The sequence below is a fragment of the Indicator indicator genome, chromosome 10 (assembly GCF_027791375.1).
Source record: "Indicator indicator isolate 239-I01 chromosome 10, UM_Iind_1.1, whole genome shotgun sequence".
In the NCBI taxonomy this organism is placed as follows: Eukaryota; Metazoa; Chordata; class Aves; order Piciformes; family Indicatoridae; genus Indicator; species Indicator indicator.
In genome coordinates, this window is record NC_072019.1 from 20,782,177 (window position 1) to 20,796,925 (window position 14,749).

The window sequence follows — 14,749 nt, forward strand, 5'->3', positions numbered from 1 at the left end:
TTAGTATCCATTGATTCAAAGATCCACACTTAGCAGCATTTAAATACTTACTAGCCTGCTTAGCACTTCTTTTAGCAGTGATTGATAAATGAGCATTTACCTGGTTATGTGTGTGTGTGAGTTCTCTTCACTGAGTGCATTCTACAGCTCCAAGGTGAATGATACTTCTAGAGGAAGATGGGTTTGTATGTATGTGTTTAGACATGTTTATTCTCCATGTTTGATCTGACCCACAATTACATGGCCAAGCACGCCACCTGTTTACTTTACACTGGAGGCTGTTGGCTCTGTTCCTTCCCTGTCGTTAATGCAAACCCAGACCTCACTGGCTATGAACACGTGAAACATCTGTCTGTCCTCCTGTGATCAATACTATCCCTTCAGAGGTTCAGCTTTGGAAGCAGTTCCATAAAATAGCAGTTGTTTTTATTTGGATTTGATACATTTAATTACTTGGAGCAATTAATAATTTATTTGTTGTATATTGATTGCAGTCCAAGGCATTCTGACATCAGTCTGATGGAGATCAGCACACCCTTATTAGGTAGGAAAGTTTATATTTCCAGATCTGAAAATCCCATGGATTAGTTAGCTGAGGTATGTTTGTTGCTTCTGCTGGCAATTTTTCATCAGCAGAGTTGTATGTTTTGCACTCTGCAAGAGAATGGCTGAGAGTGATTTCCATGGGGAGCCTGAGAGAGGTGTGGAGGAAAGTAGTGGTCTCATTTCTGTGAGTAAAACTTACCAACAAATGATGCAGGCTGGATCGAATTCGTGTTGTGGCATTGCCATCTATTTGTTGTATTACATGACCTTTAATTAGGGCCAAGAGAGTCCTGGTGCATTTACTAATCAAACTCCTGCCTGTGGAGAATGAAATAAGATGAAAATATTGAAGTATTTATTTTTCAGGAGAACAGCAGCGAATACAAAATCTTGAATGAACTGGAGAAGGTGAACCCAGCACTTCCTCCATTCTCATTTTTAGCTAGACTGAAAGATAGTTAACGCTGAATTGCTGAAAGAAAATGCATCCCTCACCTCTTTGGTGTGGGAGAGCATCTGGACCAAAGCCTTAGTAGACTCCTGGGTATAAAGAGAGCTCTGTGGGTATGGTAATGGGGTCTTTTAAATAAGTTGTAGTCCTGGAAAGGACATGCTGTGTTGCTGCTTCTCTTGAATTGTCAGGTACCAAACAGTGTCTGTGCAGTATGAGGCCTTGGGGACCTTTGTCTGCCAGTCCTGGACTGATTTGAGAAGCTTTTACTACCTTTGTAACACTGTCTTAGGTGTCATTCATCAGGTAATCTGATTGTAGCTTGCACAGAGCACCACATATATTACTTTTTTCTTTCATTAGCTTAACCAATATAATGATGGGAGCATAATTAGTCACTGTGGGGTTTTTAGTATTTGTGTAAATGTAGTTTCAGGTAAATTATTTAAGAGAAAGGCAACATCGGTTCCAGACTAGATGCATGTTTTGTCACAGTTCCTTGGATTTGTGTCTGATCTAGAAGTTTACTTAATATACTGTGTGAAACTGTCCTTGGAGTTCTCCCTCCTGTGGCCTGTCGTAAGGCTCACCCTGTGATCACAGCATGCTTTTCTGTGCTCCTGTCTTCTTTCAGTCAGATGCAAATCAGAGGCTGCAGCCATTTCCATTTTCTGCAGCTGCCTCTACAGGTCTCTGGTCGCTTTCTGTGCCTGTAGTAAGATGCAGGGGTAGGGCTACCTGGGAATCTGCAGATGTCCTATAGCAAAATACTGTAGTGTCATACAGGTAGTGTGCTTTAACACAAAGCACCCTCCAGTACAAATGCTCAGTGTGGTTCTTTTTTCCTGCACCAGGTATTTTGCTGGTTTTCTCTATACAGACTTCCTGTAGTTCTTTTGCATTTGCTATGTAGGCTTGCACTATATTTAAAGCAAGATGTATTTGAGAGCAAGGAAATCTCAGGACTGCTAAGTGGCAGGTAATACTTTGTTTGCCAGAAGATGACCATCTTCTAAATGTCAGGCAGTCTTGGCAAGGTGTGTCTTGTTTCCTGTCACAACCTGTATGTCAAACTGGGAGAAAACTGACTCCTTCCAGGATATCAGCTGTCATTTGTCTGAATTTCAAGTTGTTCTCATTTTAGGCCACTTGTGCTGAGTCAGAACAATCTGTTCCCCCTTCCTAGGGGTGAAAGGATGGAGAGTATAAAACCCATGAAGACTTTGTTACCTGCAGTGGTGAAAAGCCAGCTCATCATGCTGAGACACTGATTCTCCAGGTTCTTTGGTTCCTTTAGGAAGTATCCTTTAGTTTCACCCCTTGAATCAGTGCTATAGGTGCATAACAAGGCATTAATGTGTTAGGATCAGTGAGCTGCTACTTTGCCATATGCCTGAGTGTGCTGTGCTTCTCTGGGATCTGTTGGCCCCTCTCACCCTTAATAAAGCTGTCACTTTGTATATTCCTCCAACAAGTAAAACTGGTTTAATTCACTGGGAGGATTCAAGTACAGAATTTGCATTTTTGCACAATTGATTTGGCAGTTTGTGGGATCTGTCTAACTTCAGTCCAAAGCAAGCCTGTAACCATTTACATAAGTCGGTATAGAAATATTTTCTTCTTAAAGAATTGGTTTGTTTAGCATCATTGATGGAGCAAGATGATGGTCATGTCCATTTCAGAGTGATGGCTGTTTCATGTGTTATATAGCACAGTAGAGATGGCATAGTAGTGTGGCTCTATTGATCTTGAATCTTAGTCTGGCAGGTCAGCAAGGCACTGATGTAAGACATGGAGTCCATGGCTGTAAGCTGGGGCAGAAGGAAGCATTTATGTTTGCTGAAGGAGATCAAACCTGTGCAATTTCAAACTTTTCTAACATTTTCACATTTCCATATTTTCATATTTCCATATAAAAATGTGTTTAAGGCCAGGCTGGATGAGGCTCTGGCCAGCCTGATCTAGTGTGAGGTGTCCCTGGCCATGGCAGGGGGGTTGGAACTAGATGATCCTTGTGGTCCCTTCCAACCCTGACTGATTCTATGATTCTATGATTGCATTTGCCCATCTCCCTTCCATTGTAGAACTTCAGTTCTGAGCAGTTAAGCACTTCAGATTTCCAGAGATGTACACATTCATATCTGAAATGGAATATCTCAGGGGTTTGTTTTTTGTTTGTGTTGTTTATGTTTTTGTTTTTAAATTCCAGAGCTTTAAGGCTAAAGTACTTAATGTGATTCTTTCCTTCCTTGAGTCTTGAAACTCTGCAGGAGTGGAGGGTCTTCATTTCTGCACAGTAGAGCCATGCAGCCAGGGAAAGGTTGACCTCCTTTCTCCACCTTAAGCCAGAAAATGCAAAAAACCAGCATTATTCATCTGAAACTTTAGCACTGCTTCCCAGAAACCACTATGCAAATCAGTACTGTAAAGATATCCATGTAGAAAATTCATAAGAAGAAAGTTTTCTTGCTGCTGAAACCCATAAAGAAGGTGGTTTTCAATGTCAGTGACCTCTGGGACAATGCTGAACAGCAATACCAGTGCTGCTGCATAAAACCACAGTTTATAGCTGTACAGACACAGGTCAGATGTGTGGAGGTTTTGGAATTAATGTTTTAGGACAGTCATATTGTTTAGGGTTGGGGAAGGTTTTTCTTAAGGAAAAGATTGCTTCAAAATGAAAATAAAATGAAGTGCAGCATCAGGGAGAGTACATGTGAAATATCCAAATAACCACTGATTGATTTAAAAATGCTTCTGTTTTGGTGATAGACCAAAGAAAAGATTTCAGCACAAAATTGGGATTTTTAATTTTTTTTTTTTGAAGTTGTGAGCACCAGAAACGGAGCATTTATGAAGAAAGCAATAAATTGAGAGCAGGTCATTTAAGATGGCCACATATGTATAATCACACATGGGACCTAGCTGAATCTCTGTACATCTTGCAGACCTGTTCCATTCCTAGTGCAGGTCACCGTGACAGTCTCTACCTGCTAGGTGAAGATGCTGTAAGACACAACAGGGGACTGTGCTGTAGGCTCTGCTCTTACTTAGACTTCATTACTCCTCCAAAATATACTCAAATGCATTTGCAGCTATGCTTAAAAGTACCATCATAAACCATGAGAACCAAATGGCACACAAAAATAAATGAACCAAGTCTGTTTGGGGAAGCTATCTCTTCAGTTATTTCTTATCGTGTTTGTTCATTGAATGAATTTTGCCAATTAGCAATTAATTTGCAGTAGGTCTCCTAGTCATTAGCGTGAATTAGCAAGGTTTTGTTGGCAGATTGTCTCATACGTGAAATAAAAATCCTGTATCATTCAGAACCTCAAGGGTACTCTGTGATGAGACCCTCTGTAGAAACTGAACTGCTCAGCGGCAACCACAAGCTTCCTGACCCCTTCTCTGAAAGTGTGGTGGGTGCTGTGTCCATCTCTTGAAGCTGCTTAGCCCTGGGCAGCTGTCCCTCAGGGAAGAGTAGTCTGGGTTGGTACTGGTGTACCCTGTGCTTCTTAGTCCAAGTGCTTGCCAGCAGAGGCTGTGCGTCCCAGGATCAGGCAGGATCAGTTGAGGCTCCTCTCTGCATAGGTAGGCTCTGGTACTGTGGCTTCATTGGGTTGATTCACACCATTTTCTGTAGCTCTTTATTTATTTTTCTCTTGGTGCATGCTGTTCCTGTGTTTAATGCAGGTTGTTTATAGCGAGGACAAAGGATTACAGTCCTTAAATCAAAAGCGATGTTGGTGTAATTATAAACGCAGGCTGGTGTTGCAAAGAGGGCTGTAGGGAGAGGCTGTCAAAGGAGAAGAGCATCCAAAATATAGTAACCTCAAAAATCCTGCCTAATCAGCTTTCTGACGGGAGCAATCTGTTTCCCAGGTATTATTGTTATGTGGGGACTCTAAAGATAATAAATAACAATAATAGTCTGGTATAGGGAAGGAAAGAAAAGGCCAAATGCCATTCACCTCAGAAGCTGTGGCTGCTCACTGGAGTTCTCTGAGGAACATAATTTTCCTCAGCCCCTGTGGAGGACTTGGCCCATGACAACACCAAGAACATCCCAGGAGCTGTGGTGTAAGCAGTGATACTGCCCTGAGTGGTGTTTTCATTACGCAGAGATATGGTCTACAGAAACCACATATCCCAGTGCAGACATCTCGAGCCAGAGAGCTCTCTCTGTGCCGTTGGCTGGGACCTCTGCTCCTGCAGATTATCTCATTCCTCGGGAATGAGGGCCGGTGATACACTGATTCCAGCACTTGGGTGCATCTCTGGACGTCTCAAAGCCTTCAGAGTCTCAGACAAAGAAGGGCTTGCTGAAGTAAGCTTGGGCTTATCAGAGCTGTGCAGGGCGTGAAGGCTTGTCTCCGAGCACCAGCCCAGCTAACGGACCCTGGCTAACAGATTATCAGCAGCATTTGAGTAATAGACTGCTCATTTAGTTTTAATACATTTTGCATAGAGAGCAATCAGCCTTCATCAGTCTTAGAGATGAATTGGCTTAGCCAGCTAAATTCTAAAGATATTAGTCTGACAGCAGCCACATAAATCATAACATTTTCTTAATGATGGTAAAATTAAAATATACTCTTGCTTTGAGAAACCAATGAAGCCTTCCTGTTTGCAGACCAGATCCTCCTGCCTGAATTAAAAGGAAGCTTAATTGATCTTTTTTTAAACTAAACTCACAGCCCTGTTCCTCCTGAGCATCTCTAGCATTCCTTTCTTTGAAGTTAAATTAATTTGTCCTGCTTCTCTCTGCTCCATCCTCTTTTGGAGTGGCAGTGAAGACCTTGGTTTGGTATTCATTGACCAGAATCCTGTGGGAGTAAACCATCACAGCTGAAGCCTTTGCCAGGTTATTCGTTTGTGTTGCCAGTAGTTCCATGAGCTAGTGGAAACCTCCTAGGGGAAAAGCTTGTGCTCTTCCTCTAACCAACAAACCAAGACCAGGAGGTCTTGTCTAGCCTAGCCAAGCGCGAGCTTTTCCTACTTCTTGTCCTTTGTTCCCGAAGCTGGCTTGAAGTACAGCATGCTTTTGCCAGCTGGTGTTTAGCAGAAGGGAATCCTGTCTGTAGCCAGCCAGAAAGAGTGTGATATCAGTGTTAGGGGCAGGGGTGAAGACAACCTCTCAGGGCTGTGACAATCACACAAGGATTGTGTGTCCAGAGCTCTTCAATGAGGAGGAGATGCTGGGCTCTGTTAACAATTTGTGTTCTACAAGTTAAGGCTGGCACTGTCTGATTATGTCAGCCTGTAAGTCACCCTTTAAAATGCCCTGTGGGGCAGGGAATCTTTCTGGACCAAGGCCTCAGGAATGTCTTCCCAGTGCTCCAGGCTAACCATTCTGTGCTCTGCTAAGGTGTGCTAAGTGACCTTTCTTTCCTTGGCTTCTCACTGCTGCCACATGGCATCCACCAAATAAACAGAACCATCTCCTGCCCCACTGGTTTGGACTTCCTTATCTTAGGGTTGTACCCTGTCCTGCTGCTTTTCAGCAGAGCCTGTGCAAAGCCTCCTGGGAAAACCTGTTTTAGTGAGATTTTGCTCGAGCTAAAACTGTGGACCAAAGAGTTGACTTAAATCCAAATACCTGATACCTTTGGCAGCCTTTCTTCTGCTAAAACGATCGTTTTGTGATCAACTGTAAAGATTCAGTTTCTGAAGGATGACATTGACTGCTATGCACAAACCTCTGCTATAAGCCAAAGACCCTCAAAGTACAGAAAAGGACAGAGGTATGCTGTAGTCCTTACCTCTGCTGGCTGTTTGCACAAGGATGGTTTTCCTTTTCTCCTAGTCTCCTTTCTGATCCTCTGGATCAGGTTAATTTCTTAGAAATCCTTCTCTGACAGTCTTCCTGATGCTTTGCTGGAGTCTTGATTGTTGTGGTAATATCTAGCAAAAGGACTAGGTGCTTCTTACTGTATGCTGCATACCCTGAGGAGCTCTGTGGTGCTGTACGCTGGCTTCTTGGCTGAAATGATGTGGCGGAGAAGGCAAATTTTCACAGCAGGTTCTGCATTGGGGTTGTGGAGCTGCTGTTGGGCCGTTCAGCCATAGCTGAGTTAAAGTTAGGTCTTTCACCGTGTGGGTATGTGTGCAGTGCTCCTGCCTTCAGAGGCATTAAGAAGTTCCAGATGGTCTCTTTTGTTGTGTTTTTTGTTTGTGTGTGGGGTTTTTTTTTTTTGTGTTGGGGCAATGAACACTGGAAAAGACGGACCTGATTTGGAAGAGTGATGTTGGGCTGTCTGTTCTGGGAAACTTCAGCCTGTGGCTTGTGAGTAAGGTGACAGTGGGACCTTCTGGTGAGCTCACCTCAGAGGCTAGTTTTGAGGTGCAGTAAAGAATGGTTCTTCCTTCAAGTCATTCCTGATCCAGTGTTAGGTTTGGTTGGTGTGGCCAAGGTTGGGGCTAGTGATCAGTAAGTGGTGTGCAGGATGGCTGCAGGATGCTCTTGCCTCTTGGCTCTTCAGTGCCAAGTGGCCTGCTGGGCATCTTGAGCTGGTGATACTGATCCTCAGGTGGAGGTGTGAGCTCACCTTCCTAGGGCTGGATATGGAGGGACAGCCCATGCCTGTGTGCAGTAAGGTGTTTGATGCTGTGGTGTTGAGGGTTGTTTCTTTCCTGGTCTGTTTTCTAGCACTGCTGAGGAAAGAAAGTGATTTAATTCATTCTTGGGAATATTTGCAGGGCTCGGAAACCTGTTCTCCCTGCCATATTGTGCCAGCACCATTTGTGCTGCTTGTAATCTAATAAATGCTTGGTCTGAGCAGCTAGCACTCCTGCTAGAGCCCAAATGAATGCAGAGGAAGGACCCTGCTAAGTGTATGCATTCTTCCTCTCCTGGCCAGCTCCAATTCCCTTTCATAGCTCACATCTGATGCTTCCTCTCTCACCTAGCCCCTTAGCTCCGATGTAAATGTGTGTTCACACTTCCGCCAGTCAAGTAACTGTGCTCTCTCTGTCTCTCCCCTTTGTTATAAAGCCTGCTCTGTAAATGAATCCCACAGGTCTGGGGCTCAGCAGGTAAAAGGAGAAGTGAGTCTGTTAGCGCATGAGTCTAATCAGGCCGGCTAAAGCGAATAAAGTAGGGCAGCGTTGCACATTAGCTGCTGTGTAAATGAGCCCTTTGATGGGCTGGGCACCGCGGGAGAGGGTTTGAAGCCAAGAAGAACTTTTGTTGTTAATTCAGTGACACATGGAAGCTGTAAAACAGCGTGTCTTGCACACACACGAGAGGGAAAATAAAAGCCATCGCGACCGGGCTTTTCAATACCTGCCCTCGGACCTAGTCAGAAAACTTTCAGCCCCTGTCTCCCTCTCTTACCACTTGATTTTCCTTTCTCTCCCTTTCTTTTTTTGTTCCCCCTGCACTATAAAAAGAAAAGCTCTCTTGCCTTTTGAACTAGACGGCTGTGAGTGAGGGCTATCTCTGAGCTGTGTGGCTCTGTTACCTTTGTGTTCCAGATGAAACTGCCAAGCTCGGTGGGACAGAAGAAGATTAAAGCCCTGGAGCAGATGCTGATGGAACTCGGAGTAGGTGAGTAAAGGGGGCACGCGAGAGAGAGAGAGACACACAGAGCTAGCCTTTGTTCTCGAGATGGGCTATTTTTTCCCCTAGTAATACAGCCAGTTTCTTGAATAACAGTATGTGAATGGTTTTTAAAATATTTTATGTGTTTAAAAAAAAAAGAGAGAGGGTAAAAGCCAGAACAAGATGCACAGGGCTTTTTTTTTTTCCTCCCAGTAGAAAAATGTTTTAAAAGAGCCTTTGTTTCTCTCTTGTTTGGGCCCTTTTTAACCATCAAGAGAAGCAGCACAGTATTAGGAAGGCAAATCTCAGCCGTGCCAGGAGAGGTACTTCTAAGTGTGTTAGTGACCACGGCACATGCATTGTTCAGGGCTGCCCTGTCTTCTTTTCAAGCTTCGTTTCCTCTTAATTTACTGCTCTCGGTGGCAAGTCCAAAATGCGCCTGGGACTGTTCATCCCCCCTTTATAGGTTGCCTGCTGTGTGAAAATCTGGAGCATCTCTGCTGAAAGGCAAGTAAACACACATCCCACACTCTTCAGCTCCAATGTCTTAGCAGCAGAAAGAAGGATTCACTTCACATGTGCAATACCCAGTCGCTCCTAGCTGGAGGGGAAGTGCAGCCCATGGCTGGCTGCTGCCCTCCATGCAGTGGGTACAGTTTGCAGGTACTACAAGTCCCAGCATGCAGTGCCCCTTGATTAGACACCTGATGGTCCCCTTTCCCCCCCCACTGTCACTGGGGGGATTTTTAAAAACAGAAGGAAAAAAAAATATCAAAAAAGGCTTATTGCTGATTTATAAGAGATTACTGAGCCTGTTTCCAGCACTGCTTCTGTTAACTCTTGCTAGGTTTTTGGGCCAACTGGTTTATGGATTGATAACGTTGTCTCCTCAGAGACTGTGCACAGTTCTGAAGGCCTTATGTGGCTGATGAAACTGGCCCAACCATGGTGGTTTCCCCTTTCTGCATTAAAAATAATCCAGTTACCATCTTTGCTTGCTGGGGAAGGCTTGGGGAAAGATATGAGTGCCTCTTAGAGCTCACTTTCCACAGGGATGAGGAGGGTTCCTGACTCCCCACTCCTGCCTTACAAAACATAGGTATCTTCAGGGCTTCCTGGTGCTCCAGCTCTGCATTAGAGTGCAGAAATACTCCTGGGCTTTGTGAGGGTGAACACAGTGCTAGTGGGAAGGGATCATGGGGGCAGCCCTGTGGACACAGGGCTATTGCTCTGTACCAGGCCAAACACAGAGAGCTTCATCCTTTTATTCTCCAGAACGTGCAGATTTTTCTGGCTTTATGCACAGATGATGGGCTGCAGCAGAATGCATGGTGTGGGGCAGTGATCTGCCAGACTCTGCTACAAGCAGCTCAGGTCTGCATTAAAATCATGTCCGTAGCACAGCAGTAGAGCACTTCTCTGCCTCAATCCTATCCTGGAAGCAGTGACAAGAGAGGCAAGGGAGCTCAGCCTGTCCACCTCATTTTAGTGAAGGTGTAGGGAACAGCAGGAGCTCTTCTGTCTTCTGCAGTAGTGTATGAGGACTTGTTCCCAAGTCTGAGTTCCCTTTGTATGACCTGATGGGTAGCAGGGTTCAGTCATCTGGTTTGATCTGCTTCTTCCATCATATTTCACTTTGTGAGTCCTGGGCTTTCATAAAATCATTAAACTTGGAAAAGACCTCTAAGATCATGAAGTCTAACTCTCAACCCAGCACTACCATGACCACTAAACCATGTCCCAAATGTTCATCCTTAGTTCTTGGTCAGAGCCAAAGCACAGCCTGGAAATAATAGGTCTCCAGCCAGCACATGATCCGTGTGGTGGGAGTGAGGCTCCTTGTGTATCTTTGTGGGAGTGACTGGGCAGCCAGGACCTTTGCAGGCATCTGCTGTTGTGGGTTTGCAGGTCTGGGTGTTTAACAGAACCCCTTTTTCTCCCTAGATCTCAACCCCATGCCTACAGAGGAGATTGTGCAGATGTTCAATGAGCTGCGGAGCGACCTAGTGCTGCTGTATGAGTTGAAGCAAGCCTTTGCCAACTGCGAATATGAGCTGCAGATGTTACGGCACCGCTATGAGGCCCTGGCCAAGGCTGGTACTATTGGCCCCCTCAGCGCGGAAGGCGCCCATCCAGATGGCCAGGCAGGGCTCGGCATCGAGGAGGGCAAGGCAGATGTCAAGGACCAGATCATTGATGTAGTAGGAGCACCACTGACCCCCAACTCGGTGAGAAGGAAGGTTGGGGGGCCAGAACAGGGAGCACTCAGGTCTCCGACACAGATGCCCTGACGAGCGCTGGGGATGTTGCCCTGCTCTCCCTCCAGGCGTGCATGTCCAAGGGAGCGCAGCATGCCTCTGCCCCCCAGCTCCCAGTGCTCCTCTCTGGGCTCGTCTCCTGTTCTGGAGAGTGTTCTTGGTGCTATAAGGTGGGGTCAGCAGCGCTTTCTACATTCTGCATGCAGGCAGATGGCTTGATGTGTGTGCCACTGTGGACCAAAGTAAAGCTTTGGGTGAAGAGAGCTTGCCCTAAGACAACAAAAGTGATGCCAGTACAGCTTCAAGCCTGAGGCATTTTCCTTCTAGACACAGCCCCATAAGGGTTGGTCAACAGAGGGAAGCAAGTGGGGAAAGCAGTATTGAGATGATGAGCCATGACCTGCCCAAATCCCCGGAATCAAGTGGTAGCTCTGCCTGGAGCAGGACGCTTGGGAAGGAGAGGTGTTTGAAGAGCAAAGGGATCTTTTTATACCCTACTTCCATTGCTGAGAAAGGAAAGTTAAACCTAGGGTTTCTTCTACTGTGAGCCCTGTGACAATGTCCTCGTCATGTACCTCTGCAGGATGTGAATCACCAGCCTCTCCTCCATGCCTCCTTGTGGGCAGGCTACCCAGCCCCTCACCACTGCCTCAGGCCCAAGGATGTGCCTGGGGTTGCTTTCCCCTCTGTGCAGTCCCCCGGCCCTGCTGAGCTGAACTGCCTGGTGAAAGCTGCCCATCTCCACACAGTGGCATCACCAGTGCCTCAGACATGCTGCCCCTGGTAGAAGCACAGACCTTCACTTTCTAAGATGTACACTATACTGCAGACTGTTGAGAACACCTTATCTGTCCATGGCAGAGGCCACACATTAATCTGGATTTGAGTAATGTCCTGTTTGATTGTGAAAATACGGAGATGTAAGGAAGTGTTCTGCTGAGACAGGTTCATGTTTGCAAAGGAGTCTTCTGAATTTTTTCTTCTTACTGCATTCAGTCTGAACTCTCACCCCTCCCTGTGTTCTTGGAGTGTCCTGGCTTGCAAGCTGTTTGGGCTGATTGATAACACATTTGTTCTGGCTTGAACCTTTGCTCGCTGGGAATGTGGGAGAGGTGATGGTGGTGGCCGTGGCCATGGCTGTAGGAGGGAGGAGCCCACGAGCGTGTTTCTGACTACTTTGTTGCTCAGTGCTACCTCCTGGAATTGGGAACAAAGAGGTGAGCCTGGGCAAGTACAGAGAGGGTTAAACTGACCTGGTCTCTGACATATTTGAAAGAAATATAATCAAGTTAATTCACTGCAAGGCAAATTCAGTACCTAAAGGGCCCCCATGTTAAATACAGCAGTGACCTTTACCGGCTGATTACACAAAGACGACACAATTAGATTAGTCCAAGACAAAAGGTCAAGCACATTCACACTGTGACCATTTTATGCTACCTTTTGGGGGGGGGGAGGAAATTACATCCCAGCTGGAGGGATATCCTGGAGAGGAGGGGAATGGGCCTGCTATCCCATGTTCTGCCTGGTTCAGGTATGTCTGGGGAGTCAGCCAGGGCCTGGTACTGTGCTTGCCCTGAACTTTTCCTGTGGCAGTGGGAGAGACTGGCAGCCTGTGGCCCATAACCAGCTTTTCCAAGTATGGGCTGAGCTCGGTGTAGGCTGCATGTTGGTGATGCTACCTGCCCTGTCCAGAGCTGGCAGGAGCAGCCTCAGTGCTGGGGTCAGCTCTGAGAAGTGGAGTGGCTGGGGGGTTACTGGCTGGTTGTAGTGCATGTGTGTGTCCCTGCATAGTGGTAACCTTGAGGTGTCCCAGGCCCTGGTGTGGTGGAGGCAGTGGGCCCAGGGCACAGTGCTGAGAAGGCAGCCTGCCCCTGCAAGCCCAGTGCTTTTCCCGTGCCTTGGAGCACTTGCAGCAGGGGTAACAATATTGGTAGTGCACTAAGTAGCTCTCCACAGAGTGAGCACAGTGTGCTATGTAGTGGCCTTTCCTTCCTTTGCCTTCTACAACCCTGCTCATGGGTGCTTGTGGGTGACACCTTGCCCTTCCCCTCACAGTGGCTGCTTCAGTGGTTTGACCCTGCCATGCCAGCCTTGAACTCCCCAGTTCAAGTGTGTGCTTTGCTGCTGAGCTGCTGGAGGCCCCTGGGGGCATCGTTTAATCTCCCTGCTTCAAATTCCTCTGAGTTGGAGAAGCCCTTTGTGCTGCTTAGCACTGCCTCTATGGCACTTCACATGTTGGATTAAGCCTGGATTTGTTCAGCCTCCAAACCAGCTGCTCCCCTGAAGCCAGAGTTGATTCCCTGGAGAGGAGTATCTTGGTCCAGATGTTGGAGGGGAGTGAGTAGCAAAGCCAGGAATAGGACTAGGCGTCCTGACTCCTGAGCCCTGCTTGACGTGCCTCAGTTCCTTTACAGGTATTGGAACGGATGGGCGAAGACACATCAGGGTCTTAAGATACTGCCAGCTGGCTGCCACCACCCCCCTTGGCCAGCAGTTGGGATGGGGGACTTCTCAGCTGGGCATTTTATGCCAGTTTAGGAGAGGCGTCTGCATGTCTCAGCAGTGAGACCCTGTGGGGCCATGCGAAGCTTGGCACTGCTCTGCCCTGCCCTGTCCACCACATTGCTCCTACCAGACAGCCTGCCCAGCCTCTCCTAGGGGCTGTGTTGCCCATTTACTGACCATTAAAGCTGAGCTGGGATCCCCCCAGTGCCGTCTGCTGCTGACCCCGGTAGGGACTTTACTCGGGGCCTTCGGGAGGTGAAAGGTGAGCCGAACTCGGAACAAATTAGTTCCAAGCAGAAGTTCAGCCAGTTACTCCAGATTGGATGCTTTGATTTCCGCAACTCAGACTCCACTCAGTGATCTGTAATGAGTGACTCTCAGAAATCCTCACATTGCAGCACTTTGTTCCTGAGCTCACAAGTCAGCCCATTAATGGGTAAAGGAAAGGACCTTGAGTCTAAGAAGTCTCGAGTTCAGAGTCAGAATTATTTGACTTTTAAGCTTCCTTTATCTGAACTCCTGCTGACTTCTTGTTTTCTGAGCCTGTTTGAAAGCTAGAAGTTACATTGTTAAGATCAAACATTCTCTCTTTCCAGATGGAGTTACAATATCTGTCTTTTATATATATATATTAATATATATAGTGTATATATACCAGGGTGTGTGTATATATATATATATATATATATATATTCCTCTCTCCTTTTTTTTTTTTTTTAAATTGTTCTTTCCATTAAAAGGAACTAGACTTGTAGGCTCTTGTAAATTATAATGTAAAACATTTTTTTTAACCAGACAGTTCCCAATTTTGCCCAAGGCAACTGGAATAGCTGCGCCACGGAAGGCAATAGGAAGGTGATTAATATGAATTCGTGACATATTTGAAAGATGGGTCTTTTGCCATATAAAGATTATCAAACACATGTGCTCTTCCCCATTAATTCCACAGCCCTCCCAGGAAAGCCACAAAGCCCAGCTCCTTTGTTTCCAGGATGGGGTTTTTGTTTTTCAGAATGTACCTTTCGGTCCCCTTGATTACCACCTATTTGATTTTTATAGGGCATCTGCTCACACTGCTGCGTGGGTTCTCTGGCCCTTTTATTTCCCTGTTAATCGGATCCTGCGCCGGCGGCCGTGCCAGGGCCTCTGACGAGATCCGTGTGTGTGTTGTATTTAACTTCTAGCCGTGCAAATTCCATGCTCTGTTTGCCGTCTGCCCAGCGCCTGGTGGGAATTGGGGGCGGGGGGGGGCAGCACCTTCCTGCTGAGGGAGGCAGTGCAGCCTCCCACCATGCCTGCTGTCACCAGGAGCACAGCCTGTGGGACCACAGCGCTGTAGGAGCAGGGATGGGCAGGCCTGGCTGGTTTTGGAGAGTGTATCTGTGCTGCCTTGTTCATCCCCTGGCTGCTTGCTGTCCCGGGAGGTGACTCTGCAGGCCT

The 14,749-nt window shown here is 46.6% G+C and overlaps 1 protein-coding gene across 2 annotated transcripts in view; it reads left to right on the forward strand.

Moving 5' to 3' along the window:
• DMAP1 (DNA methyltransferase 1 associated protein 1) overlaps nt 1-14,749 on the forward strand; it is a 33,517-nt gene that overhangs the window by 17,392 nt on the left and 1,376 nt on the right. The window contains exons 8-9 of one of the 2 annotated variants that reach the window (XM_054384677.1): nt 8,477-8,549; nt 10,488-10,771. In XM_054384677.1, coding sequence (XP_054240652.1) covers nt 8,477-8,549; nt 10,488-10,771 — 357 coding nt within the window. Of the gene's footprint in view, nt 1-8,476; nt 8,550-10,487; nt 12,295-14,749 lie in introns of those variants that run through there. The other variant, XM_054384676.1, reaches the window with a different exon arrangement.